This window comes from Oryzias latipes, chromosome 24 (genome assembly GCF_053564925.1).
Source record: "Oryzias latipes strain Hd-rR chromosome 24, Olatipes_Hd-rR_3.1".
In the NCBI taxonomy this organism is placed as follows: Eukaryota; Metazoa; Chordata; class Actinopteri; order Beloniformes; family Adrianichthyidae; genus Oryzias; species Oryzias latipes.
In genome coordinates, this window is record NC_136260.1 from 10,651,886 (window position 1) to 10,674,406 (window position 22,521).

Below are 22,521 nucleotides of genomic sequence, written 5' to 3' on the forward strand. Positions count from 1 at the left end.
TCTGGCTTCTTCCCACAGTTCAAAAACATGCTATATAGGTTGATTGGTGACTCTGAATTGTCCTTTGGTGAGAATGTGAGTGCAATAAACTGGCAACCTGTCCAGGGTGTGCAACATCTCCACCTAACAATAGCTGGGATAGACTCCAGGAACCCTGTGATCCCAAAAGGGATTTGGATGGATGGATGGATTAATTTTGTATTGAAATAATTCGACTATGTTATTAAATTAGTTTTATTATATATGAAATCAGTGAATTCCCCAGCACATTTTTTGTCCTGAGCTGCAGAGGTAGTTGCTGACCACCAGATGGCGCAGCGAGGCGTGCACGTGGAGCTCCATGTTTTCTGGAAAATGGATTTACCAACACCCTTTCTCGTCATAATTTTTCTTGGATTACTGATTAAATAATTACTAATTTTATGAAAAATCCTATTTTCATGTTCTTTTATATTTTTTTTATTTGGCTGTAAAAAATATGTGTGAAAAAAAACAGTATTTTTATTGAAAAACTTTGATGGTGTGAGTTAATTGTGTTAAAAAACGTTTGCTTCAGTTATTTTTTTCATTTTGAATTTTTTTCCTATTTACATTGAGTCCACAAAACACGCCCCCCCAGTGTTGGCTCCGCCCCCCTCCGTCCCCGGCGCTGTGCTTTAAATAGCAACTGTTTAAAAGCTCCTCACATTCTCCAGTCTGCCGTGCAGCACCCCGTTCATTCACACATTTCTCTCTGACCAGCTTCCTCTTCATCCCGTCATGTCCGCGGCCAGCACCGAGACCAGCGCGGGGAGCCGCGTCTTCTTCCAAGGTGCGCCCGGGGTGGGCTGCGTGGGGTCCGGCCCCATCAATGGGGAGGATCCGGTCCAAAAGAAGCAGGGCAAGGTGACGGTCAAATACGACAGGAAGGAGCTGCGGAAAAGACTGGTGCTGGAGGAGTGGATCATTGAGCAGCTCAGTGATTTGTATGACTGCGAGGTGAGTCTAGAAGTCACAGAGCAGCTTTTGGGCGCTTTCTGCACCAGTTTCTTCAAAATACACAGACAGAATGAAGAAGGGCACAACCGGAATGACTGGTTTTCTTTTAATTATAGTCTTAGTCATTAGGAACCTGCCTTTTGAACACTGTAGGATCCCAATCACCCTGATAAATTCCTATTTAGTCTTTTCTCATATAATATTGGATTGATTTTAAACTCCTATAAAGAAGACGAAAATGCGCACCGTTGCGACTTGCGCTTTTTACGCACCAATTGTATGGCTTTTTTGAGCTCGGCGCGTAATTCTAGTGATTTGGATAAAAAAAAAACTGGAGCAGCACAATTCTTGCCTGCATTCACTGCGATGGTTGTTGATCTGTCAACATGATCCTGGAGAGCAGAACCACAGCTCCTCGTTTTGATGACATGCGGTGCCACTCTTTGGACGTTTCAGTACAGATATATATATATAGATATACATATATACATATATACATATATATACATATACATATGACCTTTGAAGCACATTTCACGATCCTAACGGTTTCATCTGTCGACCCATATTATTGGCAGCCGAATAATTGCGCGCCTTCATGTCCATTTGTTTGACATTTGGAGGGCGGAAAGCTTAGATGGAGCTCAGCAGCGATTTAGTGATTTCTAAGGTAAATGTGCGCGGGATTGTACGCGTGCGTGCCACACAGTATGCTGCCATGCAGAGCCAAGACAAGGGGGAGGGGGATGGAAACGAGGAAAGAAGGGCAGTGGGTTAAAAGATGTGCTGATGCTGTGACTCTGCTCGTCAGCCAATCACCTCCTCCGACTCTGAGCCCCCTCCTCACAGCTGGGGGGTCTGCACAAACACATTGGGAGACATAGGTCTGTCGCCTCCGACTCAATGAGTCTGAAGTGAATCTCCAACTGTGAGCGCATCTCAAAGAAGGGGGGGGGGGAAGGTGTGAGTGCACCTGCAAAAGCATGTGGTTAATAATTCATGCGTTTTCTTTCTATTGAGCCTTTTCACAGTAAAGACCAACATCAAAGCTGGTCTGCTAGCAGAAAAATGCACACATTTCTCTTTGATTTGAGCCAAACTGGAGTGCATGTGTGCACAGCTTTAAGGATTTTTCTTTCCAAAGAAATGTGTACTCAAGGTTAAATTCTGAAATGCATAAAAAAAACACTGGTGGTTGTTGATTTCCATCTGAAAGCTGCCATCTTCAAGAGGGCAGACTGGTAAGTTGGTCATTGTTGCTGTGCCTACATTGACCTAAAAAAACGTGACATTTGCAAAAGCTGGGATTTCACCAGTCTGCTGTTTTCCATTCAAGGCTTCCTGGGGCTTCATCTAAATGCAAATGATTATTTAGGCAAACCAGTTACATTCACATGGAAGCTCTGCTGTGATCTTAATTGCTTTGTGAAGTCTTTTAGGAGATACATTCATGATTTGTTTTCCACTCAGAAAACTGGATATGATCACATGACCTGGCCATGGCCCTCTGATAGGTGGATGCTAAGAGCGCGGTGTTGATGTTTTGGTGTCAGTAAATATTTGACACATTGTCATTTGAGTTCATGGTTAAAGCCATCTTTCATCTTATCATCACTTAAACATGTGAATAGATGGAGGTTGGGGGGTGTTTGAGCAGGTGCTTTTACAGCTTTACTGAGTCTGTTTTCTCACATGACTGTGAGCAGGAAGTCACACCTTCACGCCTGTAAATAGCTCCACGCTGAAACCTGAGATGTACACAAGGATGTGCTGTGTGTGTGTGTGGTGTGTGTGTGATTGAGAAGAAGGTCAGCTTCTGCATCGGTTTCATAGAAAACTGGATACTCAAGTGGAGATGGGTGTTTGTGTCGGACTGGCTATGCTGATGTAACAAGGATGAAAAGGGGAGGTGTTAAACCACTGATCACTTGGTTTTATGTTCACGGATAAACAATATATAATTTGTAAAAAAAAAGCTTTAAAAGCATTTATTTTTGTGGTGGTTTTCCAGTTCAGAATGGCAACGGAAAGTGTTTGAAGAGTTGTGACAACTCTACACGTCTCCTCTTTTTTTTTTTTTTTTTTTTTTTTTGAGTTTTGCACCACCAGGCTGCACGGTGGCACAGTGATTAGCGGCAGTGGTTGGTGCTCTTGCCTCACAGCAAGAAGGTCCCCGGTTCAAGTCCCAGCTGGAGGACCTAAAACAGAACATCAATGGGGGACCTTTCTGTGTGAAGTTTGCATGTTCTCCCTGTGCATGCGTGGGTTTTCTCCATGGGACTATGGCTTCCTCCCACCTTCCAAAAACATGCTTCATAGGTTAACTTGTTACTCTAAATTGTCTCTATAGGAATGAATGTGGCTACCTAATAGAAGATTAATGAAAAAAAAGGTTTTGCACCATAAAAATTAAAAAAAATCTTGGGAAAATCAAGTAGGCTTTTTTCACACAAAATCTGTATTGAGGTGTGTTAAAAATTTGATTTTCCCTGGCTTCAGTATTTCTTGTGACACGTGAACTTTGTGCCAGTCAATGGCAATGTCATGGCTTATAGCAGTAGATTATTCATGTCTGCAATTTTTTTTGTCACAAGGCGAATAGTTTCATAGCTGCTGTTTGGCTATGTTATGTTTTTTATTTTCTGTCGCAGGACATGGGCCTCAACAAATAGAAAACATTTTTCATGATATCCATTTTGAGCCTGCAGCCCAAGCATGCCATTTTTCAGGCCAGCCAACAGTGCTGCAGCACAGCACCAAGCCAATTGTTCTGTATCTGTAAACGGAGCGAGATCGATCACAGCAACACAAAAACTGACTTTTAGGGTCAAATGCGCCCTGGCACACAATGAATGAGCAGACCCTAAACTTGCAGCACATCACACACTCAAAAAGCCTCTTATTTGGGGCAGTGTTGTACACACACAAAACATGGCAAGAAAATAACCTGGCTTATTGATTAGCCTGTGATGATGGAAACTCATCCTCTTTAGCTTGCTTTTTTTCACAAAACCACAAGCAGCTGGCTGCTGTAATAATTTGCAGCATTTACATCCTGTCTCTGGATTGACACTTCTCGAAAAATAAAGCTTGATATATATTCAAGTCAAGTTATTCCTATCATGTATAACGCCCTGTCTCTATTCTCTATTGCTAGTCATCTCTGGTTGGTAAGATACCAAACAATTAAAGCAAAGTAAAGAAAAGTGACTGAAAGACAGTAAAAGGTTGCACTGTAGTTCCTAAAAAATAAAAGCATTTACAGTACTATATTGGTTTGGCAGTCCCTTGCCCATTTTGGCTGTTTTTGTTCATAAACAATGAAGAGAACAAAGTCTTTTAAAGAATACTGAGATGTAAATGGACTGTCAATGAAAACACGCTGCAACGTGAGAGACTTGGCTGGATTGGATTGGATTGCAGCTTAATGCTGAGGTCAAGTTTAGGTGATTAAAAGGAAGAATGTGTCAGCAGCTTGTTGATGAATCTGTCTGAGAGCAATCGATGAGGCTTGTTCAGAGCTTTGGACCGTCTTCAGCTGTCGAGTAAATCCGCTGTAGAACTGGAGTCTTTGTGGCGTGTTATGTGTTATTCGGGGCTGCCGTGGTGCAGCAGTAGGGCGGTCAACCCATGATTGTAAGATTGCAGGTCCGATTACCGCCTTGCACGCCCATGAGTCGATGTGTCCTTGGGCAAGACACGTAACCCCACCTTGCCTCTGTTGGGAGGCTGGTGCCAGTGTTCGGCAGCGGGGCCACCACCAGTGTGTGAATGTGTGTGTGAATGGGTGAATGGGTCTGTGACTGTAAAGCGCTTTGGGCCTTGTAGGTAGAAAAGCACTATATAAGTATACGCCATTGACCATGTGGGGATTGTTGCAGATGAACATCAGGAGAGGTGGAGCCAAATCTGATACCACTCAATTACAGACACTGCCCTAAAGGGGCATGTTTGCCTTTAATTTTTGGCAGGGGGGCCTGATGTTATTGCATTGGTCTTTGGCAGACACGGGGTAGTTTGCAGCTTGGGGCACTTTCCATGAGCCAATGAGCATGAAAACAAACTCACAGGTCAGTGTTCATATCTGGACCAAATGGAGCAAAGAGAACCCAGAGAGCAAGTCATTCGCTTTCTTTCTTTTTTTTCTTTCTTTCTTTCTTTCTTTCTTTCTTTCTTTCTTTCTTTCTTTCTTTCTTTCTTTCTTTCTTTCTTTCTTTCTTTCTTTCTTTCTTTCTTTCTTTCTTTCTTTCTTTCTTTCTTTCTTTCTTTCTTTCTTTCTTTCTTTCTTTCTTTCTTTCTTGTTTTCTCCCTTTCTTTCATCTCAACATTAAATAATTGACAACAAAATCGGGGTCCCTGTCCCTCGACTTCTTCTCCTTTAACCTATCCTCCTCTCCTTCTCCTGTGACTTAGTCAATAAAATCTTCCTCTTGCTTATCTTTCATGTGTTTCTCACTGAGAAACAAGAACTCCCATGTATCATGTGAGCCCCCTATCGCAGCAGAGAGCTGCAATTTAAGCCCACGTCATCCGCATGGTTCGATAGCACGCACATTAGTGATGTTTTACCACCAAAGATACTAGATATAGTGCACATGTGTGCACCCAAATAAAATCATGCTGACGTTATTCCATCGGTTTTATCAGAACGGCTACCATTAATGTAATTACAGCAGCCAGACAGATTTGCCTGTTAGAAGATTAAGCCTGTTATTTTTTTATTTATTTTTAGGGAATGACCCTGATTTGTCTATGGATCCGATGAGGAAGGTCATCATGCTTAGAAAGGGGGACATTAATTTAGAAGCCATTTAAGTCCCGCAGACAAAAATAGATTCCCTGCCGACTGGCTGTGTCTGCAAGCACGTCAACACATTTCACACACATGCATCTGCTTCTGATCAAATCACGGGTGTTGACAACGGGGCCTCTCAGCAAGCTTGCACACATCAGCAGTCAAGGGAGTTTAAATCCACTGCAGCGATGAGAGCATCAATATCAAAAGGTAAGGTTAAAGGTCAAAGTCTGCTAAAGTCTGAAGCTATGGGAACACTGGGCATGTGACTCACGTTCATAAATGCGTTAAACGCGGGTTCTTGAACGTGCATTTAGACCGTGGTGTTCATACTGGACAAGCAGGGGACAGGCGGTTCTTTTTCTACTGTTTACCCCTGCATGTCCGCCACCTACAGTTGGAAGAGGTTTGGTGCAAAATGTCAAAGCGGTGCAAATCTTGCTCCAGATTTTGTCTTTCGTAGCTCTATACCAATTTTTGAAAGATCGGGTGTCAAATAATTCTGGCCGTACACAAGCTGCTGTTATTGATTTGTCCTTCAATGTCCGTCAATGTTTAAACCATTGACACTACTGTGAAATAAAAGGGAAGCGTTCCATGCATAACTACCAAATCTTTGTCTCTCATTGGTCACAGTTCCACCTGGTTTAACTTGTTTTGTACCCAGAGCCTGAAAATACACTAGTTGTAGAAGAGTAGATTTGCATTAGAGTTTTGAACATGGAAGCCCAAACCGCATGTTAACACGCCGTTAAACCATTTACGTAGACTTTTCATTGTAAGTAGCAGCTCGATCTCTCGTTGCAGAGGGTGGTGTGAGCGTAGCTTTAGGCATTATGAAATGTTACCCTTCAAACTTTGATTCACTGGGTCTGCAACGAGAAATACAATACAGGTCCAATTTTTCATCAATATGGAGCTTCAGTTAAATGATAGACTGCACAGATCAGCTGCACAGCCTGGAAGTTCAAGAACACAAGAGTCAAAGAAAGCTTCAATGAAAGAGATGCCGACCTTCTGACTTTTCACACTGACTGTCTTGTCCCAATGTTACTATTAATTAATTGGCTGTGTACAAACACAGACTCACTCTTTGTGACAGCGCTGCTAGAGCATAAAGGATACTGCTGTCATCATTCATCAGGAAGAAGACGGCTAAGATGCTCCTTTGATTCTGCTTCTACTTGCCTCCTGGCATGTACAATCTCCCCACTGAATAGTCATGCAAACTCTTTAAACTTTCATGAAAATTATGTAAGTTCTGCATATAGTCGCACATTTCACAACAGGATGGATGAAATACTCTCATTTAATGTGTAATCTGTTGTAAAATAGCCTTTATCAAACAACACACTGTCTTATATCCAAGTGTGTTTGACATCCAAGGTTGGGTTTTCTTTGACCAATGTGAACAAGCAAACCATAGGGCTTCATGGGAGCATAACACAACACAACACAACATAACATAAGATGCACAATGGAGGATTTGTAATGGCTTTTATTTGACAAAAGGGGAGGAGGGGAGGTAGGGACCAAGGTTGGGCCAAAGGAATGAAATAAATAGAATAAAACACCGCCCAACTATCTCTAAAACAAAACAATTAAGCAAAAGACTCTGCACTTCCCTACAAAAAAGGATCAAAACTTACAATAGGTGGCACCAACCAACTTAGCTAGTACAAACCCTAAGAGAAGGAGGCAAATCAAATCTTTCTAAGTCAACATTTGAGTAACTATCTGATCTGAGTACACCCTAAATTTCTATATCTATAGATTTAAATAGAGAAAAGATCATAAAAGTAATATAACTACTTTACAGTCACTGTGCTTTTGGCTTGGCTTTACTCTGAGTTGCACAAGCAGGCTGAGGCATTGGTATATTTTTGTCATGAAGCAATCGAGGGTAATGTTTCAGTTTCCACTGTTTCCTCCACAGCTCATGAGGCTAATGGTTACCCAGCAGAGCAGAGTGGTTACCAGACGGTACCTTTTGCTTTCAGAGAGCTGGATTTTCCTACCAGGCTCACTGCGTGTACAACAATTTAAAGCCTCCAAAAGATCCAGCTTGCATGGTATTTTAAAAAACAATGTGTAAAAGCTAATAGTAAGCAAGGTGTTACATACTAAATAACCTTTTTAATAATAGATTTTTTTATGAATGACTGCTTAAGACAATTGCAAAGATGAAGAAAGCTTTTTCAATTAACATTCAGTTTAACCCAATAATGCTCTTACTAGTTTTCATGCACTGGCTGGTTGCTTTTAAAAACAGAAGTATTGATTTTTTTTTTTTTCTTGAAGTGCTTTACCATCAAGGTAAAGGTTTGATTTGGCCCCAGTGTTCAAAAAATAGCCTCAGGGATGAACCGTCTGCCTGGTAAATAAAGTAAAGCAGTTCTGTCCTGCAAAATCGCAAAAACTGCCAGAAAGAAAGGTTGATGTTTTTGGAACTAAGACGTTCATGGATCTAGTCGTCTACAAGCGGATGCATCAGAATGGTGCGGAGCAGGGAGCTTGTGACCTATCCAGCGTATTTAATACATCACAAATTATCTCTTTTTAATAGCATTGTTTTCATCTGTTCCTGATTCACAAGAACTTGACAAAAGAAATACTGTACTCAGAAATAAAGACCCCTAATGGGCCATTGAAGAAAAAAAAAACTGAAGTAAAAAAACCAAAACATTTACGTAAAGAAAAAATCTAATGGGTGCGCTCCGGATACTATGGTTTTTGACATGTCTACAAAGAAATTGCAACTTTGCTTGCTTTCCGTCACAATTACATCATCTGTGAACGTCATCTTAAACAAGTTTTAAAGTCACACAGTTTGTTTAAAAAAAGGGTCCAAATTATATCTGGCATTTGGATTCTTACGACAAACTAAAGCCATTTGTAATTTGTATTAATGGCTGTTAGTAACTGGTGAAAAAAAAAAAAAACTTTTTTTTGTGCTTCAAATTTTTTTTTTTCTTCAATGGCACTTTAGGGGATCCGTGCAGAATTACCATTTTAAGCTTAACTTTCTTTATTTATGTCCTCCATCATGAGGAAAATTCCACAGGAACATGTTAAAAACACCTAAAACCCATTTTATCATAGTGGGTCAATAACAAAAATAAAATAGGTTAATTTTGTTTGTCTTTTTCAAAGCGGATGTATAAGAATGAGTGTGGAGGTAGCAGCCACAAGCTTTTTATATAAACCTTGTGGGAGGGGCTTGTTCCTGAAATGAGGTCCATAAGAATTAAACTAATTTGCATAAATCTTGGGCTTAGTGATGAGGAGGTTTTTTACCATCATGTCATCTAAGGGGGACATCATCTTGGAGTCAACTAAGTAAAGCTCTGAGAAGTTTATGCATTTCGTACAAAATCATCTAGATTCTGTGAACCACACGGAATCCTGGAAGCAGCAAAGAAACCTCCATAAAAAATGAGAGCTATTAAAATAACCCTAAAGATTGAACTAAACATTTTGAAGACTCATTGTGATACATTACTTTTAATTGCACTTTCTGTCTGAGGATGACTTGTGCCCTCCAGCTCTGTTTTTCTACCTTTGGTTCCCCTCTTTGATACCCTGTCCTCTGGAGTACTGCTGAATCAGCGTGGGAAAGAGCTTTTTGCTGCAGAAGCTGACTGCAAAATTAAGCAAAAAACAAAGTCACATAATCTGTTCTGTATGGATTCAGCACAATGCAGTGCTGGAGGGCAATCAGGAAGTGATAGAAATGGATAGAAGGAATCATTTAAAGACTTGTGTCTGTCTTTGGACATGAAAATCCTAACAAAAACCTTTACAGCTGCTTAAGTCATCTGACTCTATCCTTTATCATGGAGTAGTTTTTGACTCACCCTTCATTAACTTGGTCTCAAGGGATAAATCCATCCCACCTCGAGCTTTCCATCACTTTGATGTGAAAAACGATGGCAGCCAGAAAAGAGGAACAAAAGATGAGGTGCAGGGTTTTAGTGTTGCGCAACCCTCTTCCTTCGCTTCTGCATCATCATCACAATGACCCAGTTATCTGTTTGCTTTCCATCTCCTTCTATTTTACATGCTCCTCTTGTATTTTGCTAATCACGACTTATTTTTATGAAACATCTCTGTTTTGATGTTGTTCTGTTGGTTTCCATAGTGAAATTCTGCAGAACTCGCAGGTTTGAGCTCTGCAAAAGCTTCCAACATGACTGACATGTTTCAACTATTTGTTCAAAGGTTGTAGAATCCAGACGGAAAAAAAGTTCATATTTCTGTGCAGCCTCTTTCTATTCTTCTGCATGCAGAGCAATCATGCAGTACTGATAGAAAACCTCTTGTGTTATGCCACCAGTGCAGATTTTCCATGCGAAGATTCCAGTCTTTACAGTGTTTTCTTCTGTTTTTGATTTGATCTGGGCAACTAGGTATTTCAATATGCTATTCCATATTTTCTCTCAGAAAACATTTTGTAATATATTTCAGTGTCAGATATTCATGATTAATGACATCAATAAGTGGAAAATGTTATCTTTAAAACAGGAAATGGAATTTTTGTTTGTCATTTAGTCCAGAAAATGGCAAACATCAAATCCAAAATTTATTAAAAATTGAGGCAGAAAACTAGTTTTGGTTGTTTTTGCATAAGTGAGAAAGAGACCACTTCTGTTCTAATAAACTAGTTGTTCGAGTTCATACAAAAGCAACTATATATAGAAATGACAGTGAATAGGTTTTTTGAATGAAGTGATTGCCCGACTCTTTGTTGGAGGAAAGTATTTGAATAGATTTTGACTGCAGTTTGTTTTGAATCTCAGGGTCGGGCCGCTTGCTTTAGCTTTGATTTCACCTCATCTCAGACGGAGCAGACTGACAATGCTGGCGGCTGTTGAGCCGTCAATGAAAACAAGTCTGACACACACGAACAGCACTGGCACACAGAATACACAGAAGGCCAACCTTCTCTCAGTTTTTCTCTCAGCTTTTTGCTTACTTGCTGGCTCTCACGCCATCGTCCTTAAAACACAGTTGTTGTTGAACAGAACACATTTTGTTCAATCTTATTAGTTTACATTTTGGTTTTGTCTTTTTTTTTTTTTATGTGTCCACCTCTTTCTTGCAGTGAATTTCTGACACGGAAAAGGATTTCCTTCCACAGCATCTCCCTCATTGTTTATCTGCATGCTGTTTCTGTGTATTTTTTGCCACAGAAGCACAGGCCCTTTCCAACAGGACATTGAGAGTGGCCGAGGTTTCTGTGTATATGTGCCTGTCACTCAGCATTTGCATGTAGTTGGCAGCTGCCTGCAGCAATGCTTCACACACAGACTGTGTTTTTGTAGTCATCACCAGTCGCAGTGATGGAGGGTGACGGATTGCCTGCTGACTGGAGGAATGGTCAGGGACACAAACACACAGTGAGTGATGGCACAGGCGGACGGACAGACAGCTTTGTCCTTTGGCCCTCAAACCTTTCAGGAAGTAACTCAATAAGAAATTGAATCTCTCGAGAGACCTTTCTAATCCCCTCTCTATTATTATTTTTAACCCTCAAAAAAGGATGCCTCTTTCTTCATACATCTCACTCTTGATCAGGGACATGATGCTCAACCTGTCAAACAGTAGATGACTGTACAAACTTATTAAGTCCAAATGTAACAAGTGTTGCTTACGGGTCTGAGTTTTTACTGGTGTTATTTTTATTTCAGAATAAAACTCACTCCTCTTAGTATTGTATTTCTAGAATAAAATAAGAAATATCATAGCTTTTCTGGTTAAGAGTTTGGAAGGATCTTACTAATAAGATGCGGAAAAAAAGTTCAAATGGTTTTTGTCATATTATTGTTTTAAAACATGAGTACAAGACTCAGGATTCAAGTGAATTTTTTTACAAAGTTAATTATCTTTCCCCAAATTTTGACAAAAAGTTTTAACATTAGTCCAATTTTTAAAAAATATTTGCCAAGAAAATAGTAAAGAACATTTTTTGTCTTTTCTTTTATAATTTTATTTTTAATGTGTCAACCATATTTGTCTATGTTGACTCATTATAATCAAACTAGTGTGTTTTATTTTGGTTTCGCTTTTATTTGTGGCATTTGTAAAATTATTTTACTATGTCACTGATTTTATATTTTGTTATTTTACTTTTTCATGGTTTTAACCTTTTTTTGTTTGTTTTGAGTTTTTTAATTTATGGCGCATTGTTTGACAGTGGTCGTTTTAAGGGACCATATAAATAAACCTGATTTCATTTGAACATAAATTGTGTCCTTAACTGCAAAAAGAAGAAAATTGTCCAGTTTTTTTCCATGTATGTCTACCCTTGATCATATTTGGACTTTGGGAATGTGCCACATATGATTCAGTTTAAACAATGCTTAATTCAGGTTTATTGCAATGAAAGGGTGACTGCTTAGCTTTTTTAGATCGTTTTTAAGGTTTACTGTGACCTGAAGTGGTTAGTGCTAGCATACATAATGGCTTAAGAGTATCTATTTCATCTTCATGTCAGAGGGCATAAATACTTTCCAGATAGCAGTCATCTGGACCACTCCCAATACCCAAGCAGAAGGTCTTACTCAGTTCATTATACTACAATATGAGACCCTCACAACATGTCTCAGATCCCTGCGTCAACCTCTGTTCGCCTCCAAACAGCTCTTTTCTTCTTTTACACAGTGCATTTGCATAAAACCCTAGCTCTGTTGCTCTTATGAAAACACAGTCACATAAAAATGTGACACACTTTGATATATGTAGCCGCATTCCCATCTCTCGCTGCCTTTTATTGTCAAGTTGCTCATAGGGGGGTGGTTCAGATCAAGACCCTTTTCTAGAGACATTTCAGAGGAGAAGGTTGAGGGGGAGGCTTGTTTGAAGAAGGTCGGAGATGTTTAATATGCTGGATGTGTTAATGTCCCTTAAGACCTCAGGAATAAGGATGTAGATGTTGAAGTCTTGTGTCTACATGCAGAAATCAAATGTTTGTCAGAAAAGGCAGCTAGATTTTAGAGTATTTATTAGGTAAATATTTATTTCCATGTGTATAATATACATTTGTTTAACTTTGTATTAATGAAGCTGTGGAATGGTGATCTAAATCCAGTTTTATGCACATCCACCCACCTACGCAAAACTGAACGCAGTGACTGAGCTTTGATGCTGGAAGCCAAAGTCATCCTGGTTTTTTATGTTTTAATATCACTCTGTGCTCCTGGCTGAAACACACACAGGACCTACACACAACGCTTTCACATGCACACAAGAGGACATTTCTTTTCTTCTTTTAGGTAAATGTGAGCCAGAAGAAAACCTACCATTTTGGTCAGTGAGTGGTCTGAATTTACTGACAGCCATCAAATTGATCACATTTAGTCACATATAGAGCTTCCACATTTGTCTATATATTTATATAAATTCTAAAAACTAGAAAGCCGGTTTTGTATTCTTGCACACAAAGCCACACACAAACACAAAGAAGCACACAATATGAATAATAAAATTAACTGAGCAAACAGAAACTATAATTTATACAGGTTTGTTAAAGGCTTGTTTTGTGGAAAGGTCAATGGAGGTTATAAAAATGTATAGATATTTCTTTTTAAATTTTCTCATGATGGAGGACATATATAAAGGAAAATTAAGCTTAAAATATGAGAATTTCTTTGTACAAATTGTTGTGAATCAGGGATGCCATTGGAAAAAACTTGTAGGTGTGACATAAAAGCTACTGCGGCTTGCCGTAGTAGCTTTTACTAAAAGCTCCCTGCTCTGCTCCATTTTGATGCATCCACTTGTACAAAAATAAATCCATGTATGTCAAAACATGTTTTTATGAGATTTTATATTACTATGGCATTCAGGAATTTATAATCCTAACATTGTGTCACAATTATAAGTACCTTATTATATTTAGTTTTGTATACTGTATATATATATATATATATACAAAAAGATACTAAAAAAATTTTGTATTACAAAATACAAAAAAAATTTAAGAGACTGTTATTAAATCATCGATTTCACCAAATGGAAGAATCTGGAAGTTACGTCATGCAGTAGCAGGCGGGAGACGTCGATCCTTCCTTCACGTTTAATCTGCAAAAGCCTTGTGGTGAAGAAAAAAATGAAGCCTTTAAACATCGGTCCTTTGAAGTGGTTGTGAGCACCACTAACCACTGAGGCAGTGAATGACCCAACCCAGTGACATTTCCATCTTATAGTCTGTCTAACAGGCAAATTTACAGCACAATCAGGCTCTTTGGAGAAACTGTGGTTTCAGAGCTCACTTTACACACACATTTTTCCATTTAGCTTTGTTTTTAATTAACTATTTTCTCCTTTTGTTCCATTGATATCGTAATTTATCCCTGTCTCTCAAGTAATGAATTCTTGTTTGTGTTGCAGGAGGACGAGATGCCCGAGGTAGAGATAGATATTGATGACTTGTTGGAGGTGAACAATGACGATGAAAGAGCCAGCAAACTTCAGGTAAGAGCTTTTCCTATTTTACTTTTCATGCACATGAATGAGAATGCTAAACTGTATTCAGAACGGGTTTACATAAAAAGAGCATTAAATGTAGCCCAAAAGCATAAAATGTACTTTAAATACAAATAAACAATAGGTAATAAGAAGCTAAATCCATGATAAATGTACACTGCAGTTATGAATGACTTAGGCAGTGACTCAGATGGCAGAACTTAAGACATGGTTTCAATTCCTTTACGTGAGCGTGTAAGTCAGTAATTGCCATGTTGTTTTTAACTGAAGTCATTAAGCTTGTTCTTGTGAGGACTTTGTGTCAAAGTACTTGTGCTTTGGAACAAACTGGTTTGTCGGAAAATGTTTGCTTGCAAATGAACTGTTACTGCCCCAACAGGCAAACCTGCATCAGTCTAAACGGACACCAGAAAGACAAGGAACACAGTTTATCAGAGCAAGAAAAACCTGGAGCAGTTTAAGGGCAGTGTGAACGCAAGCAGACTTCTCCATGGCATAAGTTAACCAAAGTAAAGAGAATGTGAAGGTTAACCCTTTTACACCGACTCTTTAGATCCAGTGTTGACATTCTTTCAACTACTGTAACTCTTCAACTGTTTACGCAATTAGCGTAATTCCTCCTGATTCTGTCGTGGATAAAAGCTGCTTTGCAGCGATATGCAGTAGGTTAGTAATATGTTAGAAATCGGTGCAAAGTGGATATGAAAAGCCGCTCTTCTCCACATCAGAATCAGCTGATTCACGTTGATCACATAGCAGGTCTAAGAGTTACAGTATGTCAAAGAGCGCGTGTTATTTAGGTGTTGCCGGCAACATCTCTGGTGTTAAAGGGATTAGAAAAAGTTAGAAAATGTTTCACTAGTGAATAAATGCAGTTTTTTAAATCACTATTCCATAGCAGGGCTAGTGTGGTTTTCTGTTCGTTTTGATTTTTCTCCTGGTTGATGCACCTTTTGAGTTTTAAACTACCAGGGTTAGTCTCCTTCTGTTCAACATGACACTTGATCTGCCATCAATCACAAAGCAAATTAGAATAATAGCAGCCTTTGTATATAAAAAAAAACAATACAGCTGTATTTGTTTGAAGACTCTGCTGTAACATGTCTAATCCTTAAAACTATCTTACTTTTTCCACAGGAATCATTAATAGACTGCTACAAACCAACAGATGTGAGTATTTTTTTGTGGCGCTGATCTTCACAGTAAGTAATGTTCTGCAAATCGTCAACGTTTCAGCTATTTTGATATTTAAACACACTAAAAAAAAACAACAACACCCATGTCTTTGTATCTTTCCACTGCCAAAACTGGATTTTATTTTTTTTGGGTGTCTTTGTTTGTATTTATGGGTGTGTGTACATGATGTGATAAATGTTTGGGATTGAATGAGAAGAGTTGAGCTATTAGGGCGATTAAAGGGGTTAAATAGCAATTACGTTACGTCAGTGCATGGCAATCCCATTTAGCTTAAACTTCCCATCAATCATAAGTGAATGTGAGCACTTCTCTTACAGCCACAGCAAGGTCGATGCATAATACTGCAGCGGCATTTAGCCAAGTTAACACATCCAACATCTACGCTGATGCATACTCACCTGGTCCATTGTTGTACACCCCAACAACAGATCTTGTCACGATATCTTGGTACATTCAATTAAATGCACTTGTGTTCTTCATTTATAATGTAAGTCTGCCTATACCATAACCCCACCGCCACTACGGGCCACTCGATAACCTGATCAGCTCTTTCCCAAGAAAATGTGTCGCACTGTATGAGCCAAATGGTGGTCACACCAGAAACTGACCGGTTTTCTAGAGTGTGGTAAAAGAGTACCTGACGATAGCATCACCCGTTTGCCATTAGTGCGTGAAATTTACATTAGCCGTACTAATACTTTTACGATACACAACAATTATAAGTTCCATTTTAAATGCTGGCCTTTCATGCCTCAAGGAAACTGCAAGACACCCTTTGACTCACATTAAGATGCAGACACTTCTCTATATGACCCGCTGCTGCCCCGGACAGCCCCTGTACAGGTCAACCCCCGTACAGGTGCTTGTGACTGTACCTTAAGCTATAGCATTGTAGCTGGAGCTATGAATGTAAAGTAGTGAAAAAATTACCCGTGCTTACCAGTTTACTTGTTAAGGTAGCTACAAGTGGACATTTAACTGAAACCAGGTGCTCCTTGAATGCATTCCCAACCTATAAAAGTAAATAATTACCAAGTAAGCAATTTAAAGTTTACGATAGCCATAAGTAGACATTCTGGGCTGCCCCCCCCCAAAAAAATAAATATGTCTAACATTCTTTAGCTCATTTAGTATTGTGGCATGAGATTAAGATGCAGAAGGGGGATCTTTCATCAGAAGAACAACCGATGTGACCAAAATAATGTAATTTTCACTATGAAGTTGCTTTTTCACCTAAAATGTAATGAATTGTAAAGTCTACAATGAAACTATTCTGCTCAAGATTTGAATTTAACCAGATAAATATATGCTTTTCTCTGTCTGCACCAATTTAACCTTTAAAATAATCACATAATTACTTAAGTCTACATCATCAAACTGACATTAAGCTGAGTTTAAAGATTAGAGAACTTTGAGCAATTTTGTTTAAACCAGAATCCTTTAATTATCTTTGATAACTGTTTTGAACTGTAAGCATCCTCTGGAGAGTATTTGTATGTGTCGATGGATCTTTTTGTGTGCTAATCCATCACACTTCTCTTTTTCTACAGGATTTTGTTCGCGAACTGCTGTGCAGGATAAGGGGAATGAGGAAACTCAGTGCTCCAACCAAGAAGGGTCTATAATGGCTTCGTAGCAACCATCGACGAAACATTAAGCAACGCCATCTCAGCTCTACCAACTTCATCCACTGAACATGGGCTGTCATCGCACCAAATAATTCATTAGACGATTAATACCTACTTTGCGACTGGCAAACATGTTCCGTTAAATACATAAATTAGCTCTGGCCATTCATGTCACACAAAAAACCATGGTTTATTGTAATATTTGACTGTTATAAGGTAATCATGCTTAACAGAACCAACAAAAGATTTAATAAGCAACGGGAAAATGTTAATTTGAATGTGTCAGAATGGAAATGTGCTTTAATATGGATACCAAGTTATTACTTTTAATACAAAAAGCAGCCATTAAGAAAATAGATCGTGAATCTTGAAAAGTGGTGGAAATGGGTGGGTCTGGATTTGCTGTAGCACTATGTAAAGTGCTTCAGGATTTTGTTGTTTTATAAATGAGGTGTTTTTCTGTTACGTCTCTTTAAATAATAATAACGTATGATATGTTGCAGTTTTTATTGTTTGAATGAACCAAATGTTGTTTCCAGCTGGTTTTGTTAGTGTCAGCCTCCTAAGTAATTGAATTGTTATGTTTTTTAGAAGCCAAACTTCCTGTAAAAATGTACTAAGGTTTTTGCATATTGTTCCTGTAAGCTTACGCAAGATTTAATGGGTTTTGCCTTTTCTTTTTAATATGAGACTGCAAATCACTGTATCATTTGTGGCTTGAAGAGCATGGAATATGTATATTCTTAAGCTTCTTCAATAGATAATGAAAAGTTGGCCATTAGGATTTTTGCTTAAAGCTCCCACATATCTGTTTCTTGCAGTTTTGCAAAGCAATTCTTTGGATAATCGCTGTAAGAGTACTGTGGGTCACTTTCCTCTCTTCTCGGCAGTGATCCTAAAATACTGATGGCCAAAAAGTGAACGCGATTGAGTCAGAACCAAAGGGCGACTTGAAAAACACTGACACTTTGACCTGTTATGGCCTGCTACATCCTAAATCGTATGCATCACCGAGGTGGGTGTGATCCTGCTTTTGAAAAGAGATTAAGCTTGGTAACATGTCTGAAAGGGTACAGAACCATAGGGATTTTTATATAGGATTTAGCAAATATGTTGTAAATTTTAGGTTTAAAAGATTGTTTTAATAATTTACTTTTGTTAATAATATCCGCACCAACATGCTGAAAAACATGTTGGCTCTGGTACAATCACGCCTCCTAATATGGATGGGACTCGGCCCCATTTCATTTCCGAGCAGTTGACGGTAATGTGACAAACGGAAAAGTGGAAATTGAGACATAATTAGCTGTCAAAAACAAACACAGAACAGTTAGATGTTAACATGATTCACACTGGTCCTGCATGCTTGCAACACAGGCACAAACACTAACAATTATCTAATAATCCCTTTTTTGAATAAAAAAATACTTTTTTTTTTACCTGGCTACTATGTACGACTTTTCTTTTGAGGCAACGTGAGTATCACGTTGAATAGAATCCAGGAAATTTTGAAATGGTGCTGTTTTTGATGTTCTTCCCAGAGTCTAGTTATGTAAAAAATGTTTTCCAACATTACCGGAGAAACTTGTCTGTGAGAAATATGTGTGTTGAAAACTCTGTCCTCTTTGTTCATCTTTTTTTTTCATCTCTGTTGGCCTGGTGAGGCTCCATCTCAGTGAAAAAGCACTGTTTATTTAGTTCAAAACTTGATATTTTCTAGTTTTGAACTGAAGCTCATAACTGATGTAAAAGCCATTAGTGGAATTTGAGAACCATCCAAGATTCCTGTAAAGACACTGTCTGGGATTTTCTTTTAAAGAGTTCAGGGCCAAGACGTACACATAAATATTTATGCGATTTCATGTGAGAACTATTTTGAAAGTGACCATATAAGAAAGCTTTATGTTTGCATGAGTTTTTAAAAGTAGCATGTTGAAGGGGAACACTTTCTTTATCTAGAGGTTTTTATTTCACAAGTCTTTTTTTTATTCTATTATTGTTGATATTGATACAATTTGGACTGTTCCATTTTTCAGCAAAATTTGTTTCTGTGTACTCACAATAAGAATAGAGTTTTTTAAAATGTGTTGTAGTGTGTTATTTGGGATTGCTGATAATAAAATGTACAAAACGACTATGTTGGTTGAGGTTATTTCTTGCATGTGTGTAAAGACAATGGAAATGGTTTTAAACACAGCCAATTGGTGAACAAAGCTGATAAACTATTTTTTAAATTATTGCTTATTGCTCAAGTCTTATAAGGTCTCAAAAACTTTGTATATTTCTGAGAAATAGAAAATTCATTTTTTTTCTTTTGAATACTATTTGTGTCTTTAAGTTTGCTATTTAGAGGGTGTTTACAGGACAGCTGCAGGGAGAGATAAAAATGTTAGAAGTTTATTTATGAGTTGAAAATAAATTAATGTGGATTAGTTGAAATCCTCAAAGTCATCATCAGGGACTTAAGCACACAAAAAGTTCTTTTCTTTGAAACTTGGTGGAGTCCATCAGGTAAGTCTCATGAGAAGATAGTAATAGCATAGAAATAGAAAATGGTTGCTTTAAAGGGAAAATGTTGGACAATAATTTAAGATTGTGTTAAACTTAGACACACAGGGCATGGAGGCAGAATGTAGTCTAATAATCATCCATAGGGTGGACACATGCTGTTCTATTTGTGAGGTGATCCAGAGCCTGCACCGCTAGCCTAAATCAGACAATCATTTAATTTCCTCAGCTGTGAAAGTTCAGCTAAAATATTTTAATTTGCATTGATAAATTAAGCAGATGGAAAATCTCTGGATTAAGAGAGAAATAAATTAAGGGGAAAAAGAATCGCCTCAAAAAAATTGCAGACTCTGCAGGTTACCTTAGCGTAAAATGATGAATGGGTTAGGGTCTGGAAGGACCTCATCGGGGCTTTCAGAGTGACTAAAGAAGGTCACTTACCAAAAGCAAAGAAAAGAGTTAAGAGACATGCTGAAGAAAGCTAGTGCTGTAACAGCAGTGAATGCAGATAAATAAACATATGAGGTAAAGTAGCAGAGGACTCTGTAAGGGTAGAGAGCAGAAAATCCAAAATGAACAATAAAACGCAGAGAATAAACAGAATTTACATTGGATGAGGCAAATGAAAGTTATTAGGAAAAGAACAGATACTTTGACTAAATAAACCAAAAAGAAACTAGACCAGATGACCAGGAGAAAATAAACATTAAATTGTTAAACACAAAAAGATTTCTTTGGGAATAAAAAGTTTTTTTAAGGTTGATGTGCATGACTGGTGAAGGTCTATAAGAAATTTTGCAGTGACTGTATCAGATATATTTCGATGAAGACTCTCATTCATCCAGGTTGATTTCATCATAGTAGTGCGTTTAGGAGCTGGACTTAGTTTTTAAAGTTAGAAGACGTTTTCACCTCTTATCCAAAAGGCTTTGTCAAAGAGGTGAAAACGACTTCTAACTTTAAAAACTAAGTCCAGATGACAGCCCCTAAACTCACTATCATGTATCAGCTATATCCATACACAATGGAAAAAGTGCCTAACGCCCCACTCCAATTACATTTTGATCTATTTTCAAAGCGTTCCCAGAGGTCTTTTAATCATGATTATACCATTTTTAGCCAAAGTTTTAAAACCTGTGTTGTTAGGACATAGTTGCTGCAGAGTGTCAGTAGGCAGTTAGAAATTCTCCTCTAAGTTGTGGGTGAAACCATAGTGGAGCAACCCCACCCCCCTCCCCCTCCCCATTGCTAAAAGCTTGGAGCAAGGAGCTTGTGGCTCGCCCAGTGTATTTTCTACATCACAAATAAACTATTTTTCAACCTGTTTTTTTTTTTGTCCGCTCTTGATTCACTACAATTCGAAAAAGAAATTCTTAGAAATGCAATTTTAAAACTTAAGGTCTTAATGCATGTCCTCAATCATGAGAAAAATGGCACAAGAATGTCTTAAAAACACCTCAAACACAATTTTCATCAGCTGTTTTAACAAAATGTATCTTAGTCAGACTGTCTATGAGGAAGCCAACGAGAATGTTTTTCTTCATTTTCCATCCAAGGAATCCATGTCTTAACACATACAAGTATTTTTCCACTAATGTTTCCATGTTTAAGCATGTTTTCGCAGCAGTTCAGCAACAAAAGCCATATCAGAGCATTGTGGTTTCCAGTGTGTTCCTTCTTGTGCAGAAGAGAGAGGCATTAGTTTAGCAGGACACTCCTGTGTGCTGTCTGATTCTGTAAAGAGCTCATCAGGGTATGACATTATTGCTCATTGTGCGCATGAGTAGCCATTCTCTGCCTGTCTACTCCCATATGGAACATCCCACTGGCTTGGTAGATCCTGTTGCTAGGTAAAAAGGGTTATTGATGTCTGACAGAGATCAAGATTGTAGTATAACAGGCAGCATACTAGACTACAATATAACCCGCAATAAACCTATTATTACACTGTCTTGTTTGTGTGTTCTCACAAAGGAGATTTCTAGAAGATGTCAGTTTTATTGTTGATTATTGTGAAAGCACAAAGCCTTTATTTGAGTGGAGACTACAATAATATTCTCCATACTGCTCCATTCCCAAACAGGAATGTGAATTTGCAAAAGTGTGCAGTGCAGCAGAGCAGAGCTGTGTGTGCCTTTAAATTCCGTGACCCACTTTTCACAGCTGGGGCTGCCTGGCATGGTGTGCTCGTGCACGCTGCCTTGAATAATTGGGATTGCAAGGTGAATGTGAGGAGAATAGTTAAGGACAAGAGCCTCCCCCCCTTTCCACCCCTCGCCAGTCTGCAAGTGAGCTTTAGACAGATAGCTGTGCAGCAGTGACTTTCACACCAGCACTGTCCCCAGATTACTGGCGATTAGGGTGTTGGAGTAAAAACAAATCAATGTGAGAGTCAGACAGCTGTTTGTCAGGTAGAAACGTGATGGGGCAAAGGCAGAAGCTGAAAAAGACCCAACTGCAAATTTTGCACCAAAGCAATTCACCGCCCTCCTTCCTGTGAATGGAGTGATCCATCACAGCAGCACCTCACGGAGCCTGAAACAGAGGAAGGGCAGACTGTGAATATGAAAAGACAGATGTCTGGTAAAGGTGCTAAAGAGAGATGAGGCACAGGGGATGCCTGCAGCATCTTTGCAGCACAGTTCTGTGCAAAACAGACAAATCAAGCTCTTTGTCACTCTGTTGGAAGCTGCCCATTCATTCTCATGACAGGTTATTCTGCTGTAGCATCAATGATCTAACAGACCAAAGAAATGGATTTCTGATGGTTTCAAGTATACATACTGGGTGTCTATGTGTGTTGTCCTGCATTGTCACACAGACCTTTCATTTGTTCAGGTTGTGCATTCCCTTCTGTTGTGTAGAACGGGGTTTTTCCTTTTACAAAGTTGCAGAATGTAGCGTGAGTCTGCAGCAAACAGCTGATGT

The 22,521-nt window shown here is 38.8% G+C and overlaps 1 protein-coding gene across 2 annotated transcripts; it reads left to right on the plus strand.

The window, feature by feature from the left end:
• The first annotated feature begins 628 nt into the window (after positions 1 to 628).
• On the plus strand, positions 629 to 19,220 carry ppp1r14c (protein phosphatase 1, regulatory (inhibitor) subunit 14C). 2 transcript variants are annotated; one of them, XM_004083707.5, is made up of 4 exons: positions 629 to 978; positions 14,165 to 14,248; positions 15,398 to 15,430; positions 17,008 to 19,220. In XM_004083707.5, exons 1-4 carry the CDS (start codon positions 760 to 762, stop codon positions 17,080 to 17,082), a joined length of 411 nt encoding a protein of 136 aa, XP_004083755.1. In that variant the 5' UTR covers positions 629 to 759; the 3' UTR covers positions 17,083 to 19,220. The 2 variants fall into 2 exon arrangements, with proteins under 2 accessions (XP_004083755.1, XP_020570117.1); XM_020714458.3 differs by having other exon boundaries at positions 632 to 978; positions 15,398 to 15,462.
• The last annotated feature ends 3,301 nt before the right edge of the window (positions 19,221 to 22,521 follow it).

Excerpts from the sequence above, each read along its gene's own strand:
- ppp1r14c (XM_004083707.5), top strand. The coding sequence starts at position 760 with ATGTCCGCGGCCAGCACCGAGACCAGCGCGGGGAGCCGCGTCTTCTTC. Across the intron at positions 979-14,164 it reads GTGATTTGTATGACTGCGAG|GAGGACGAGATGCCCGAGGT; the intron begins GTGAGTCTAGAA and ends TTTGTGTTGCAG. Across the intron at positions 15,431-17,007 it reads ACTGCTACAAACCAACAGAT|GATTTTGTTCGCGAACTGCT; the intron begins GTGAGTATTTTT and ends CTTTTTCTACAG.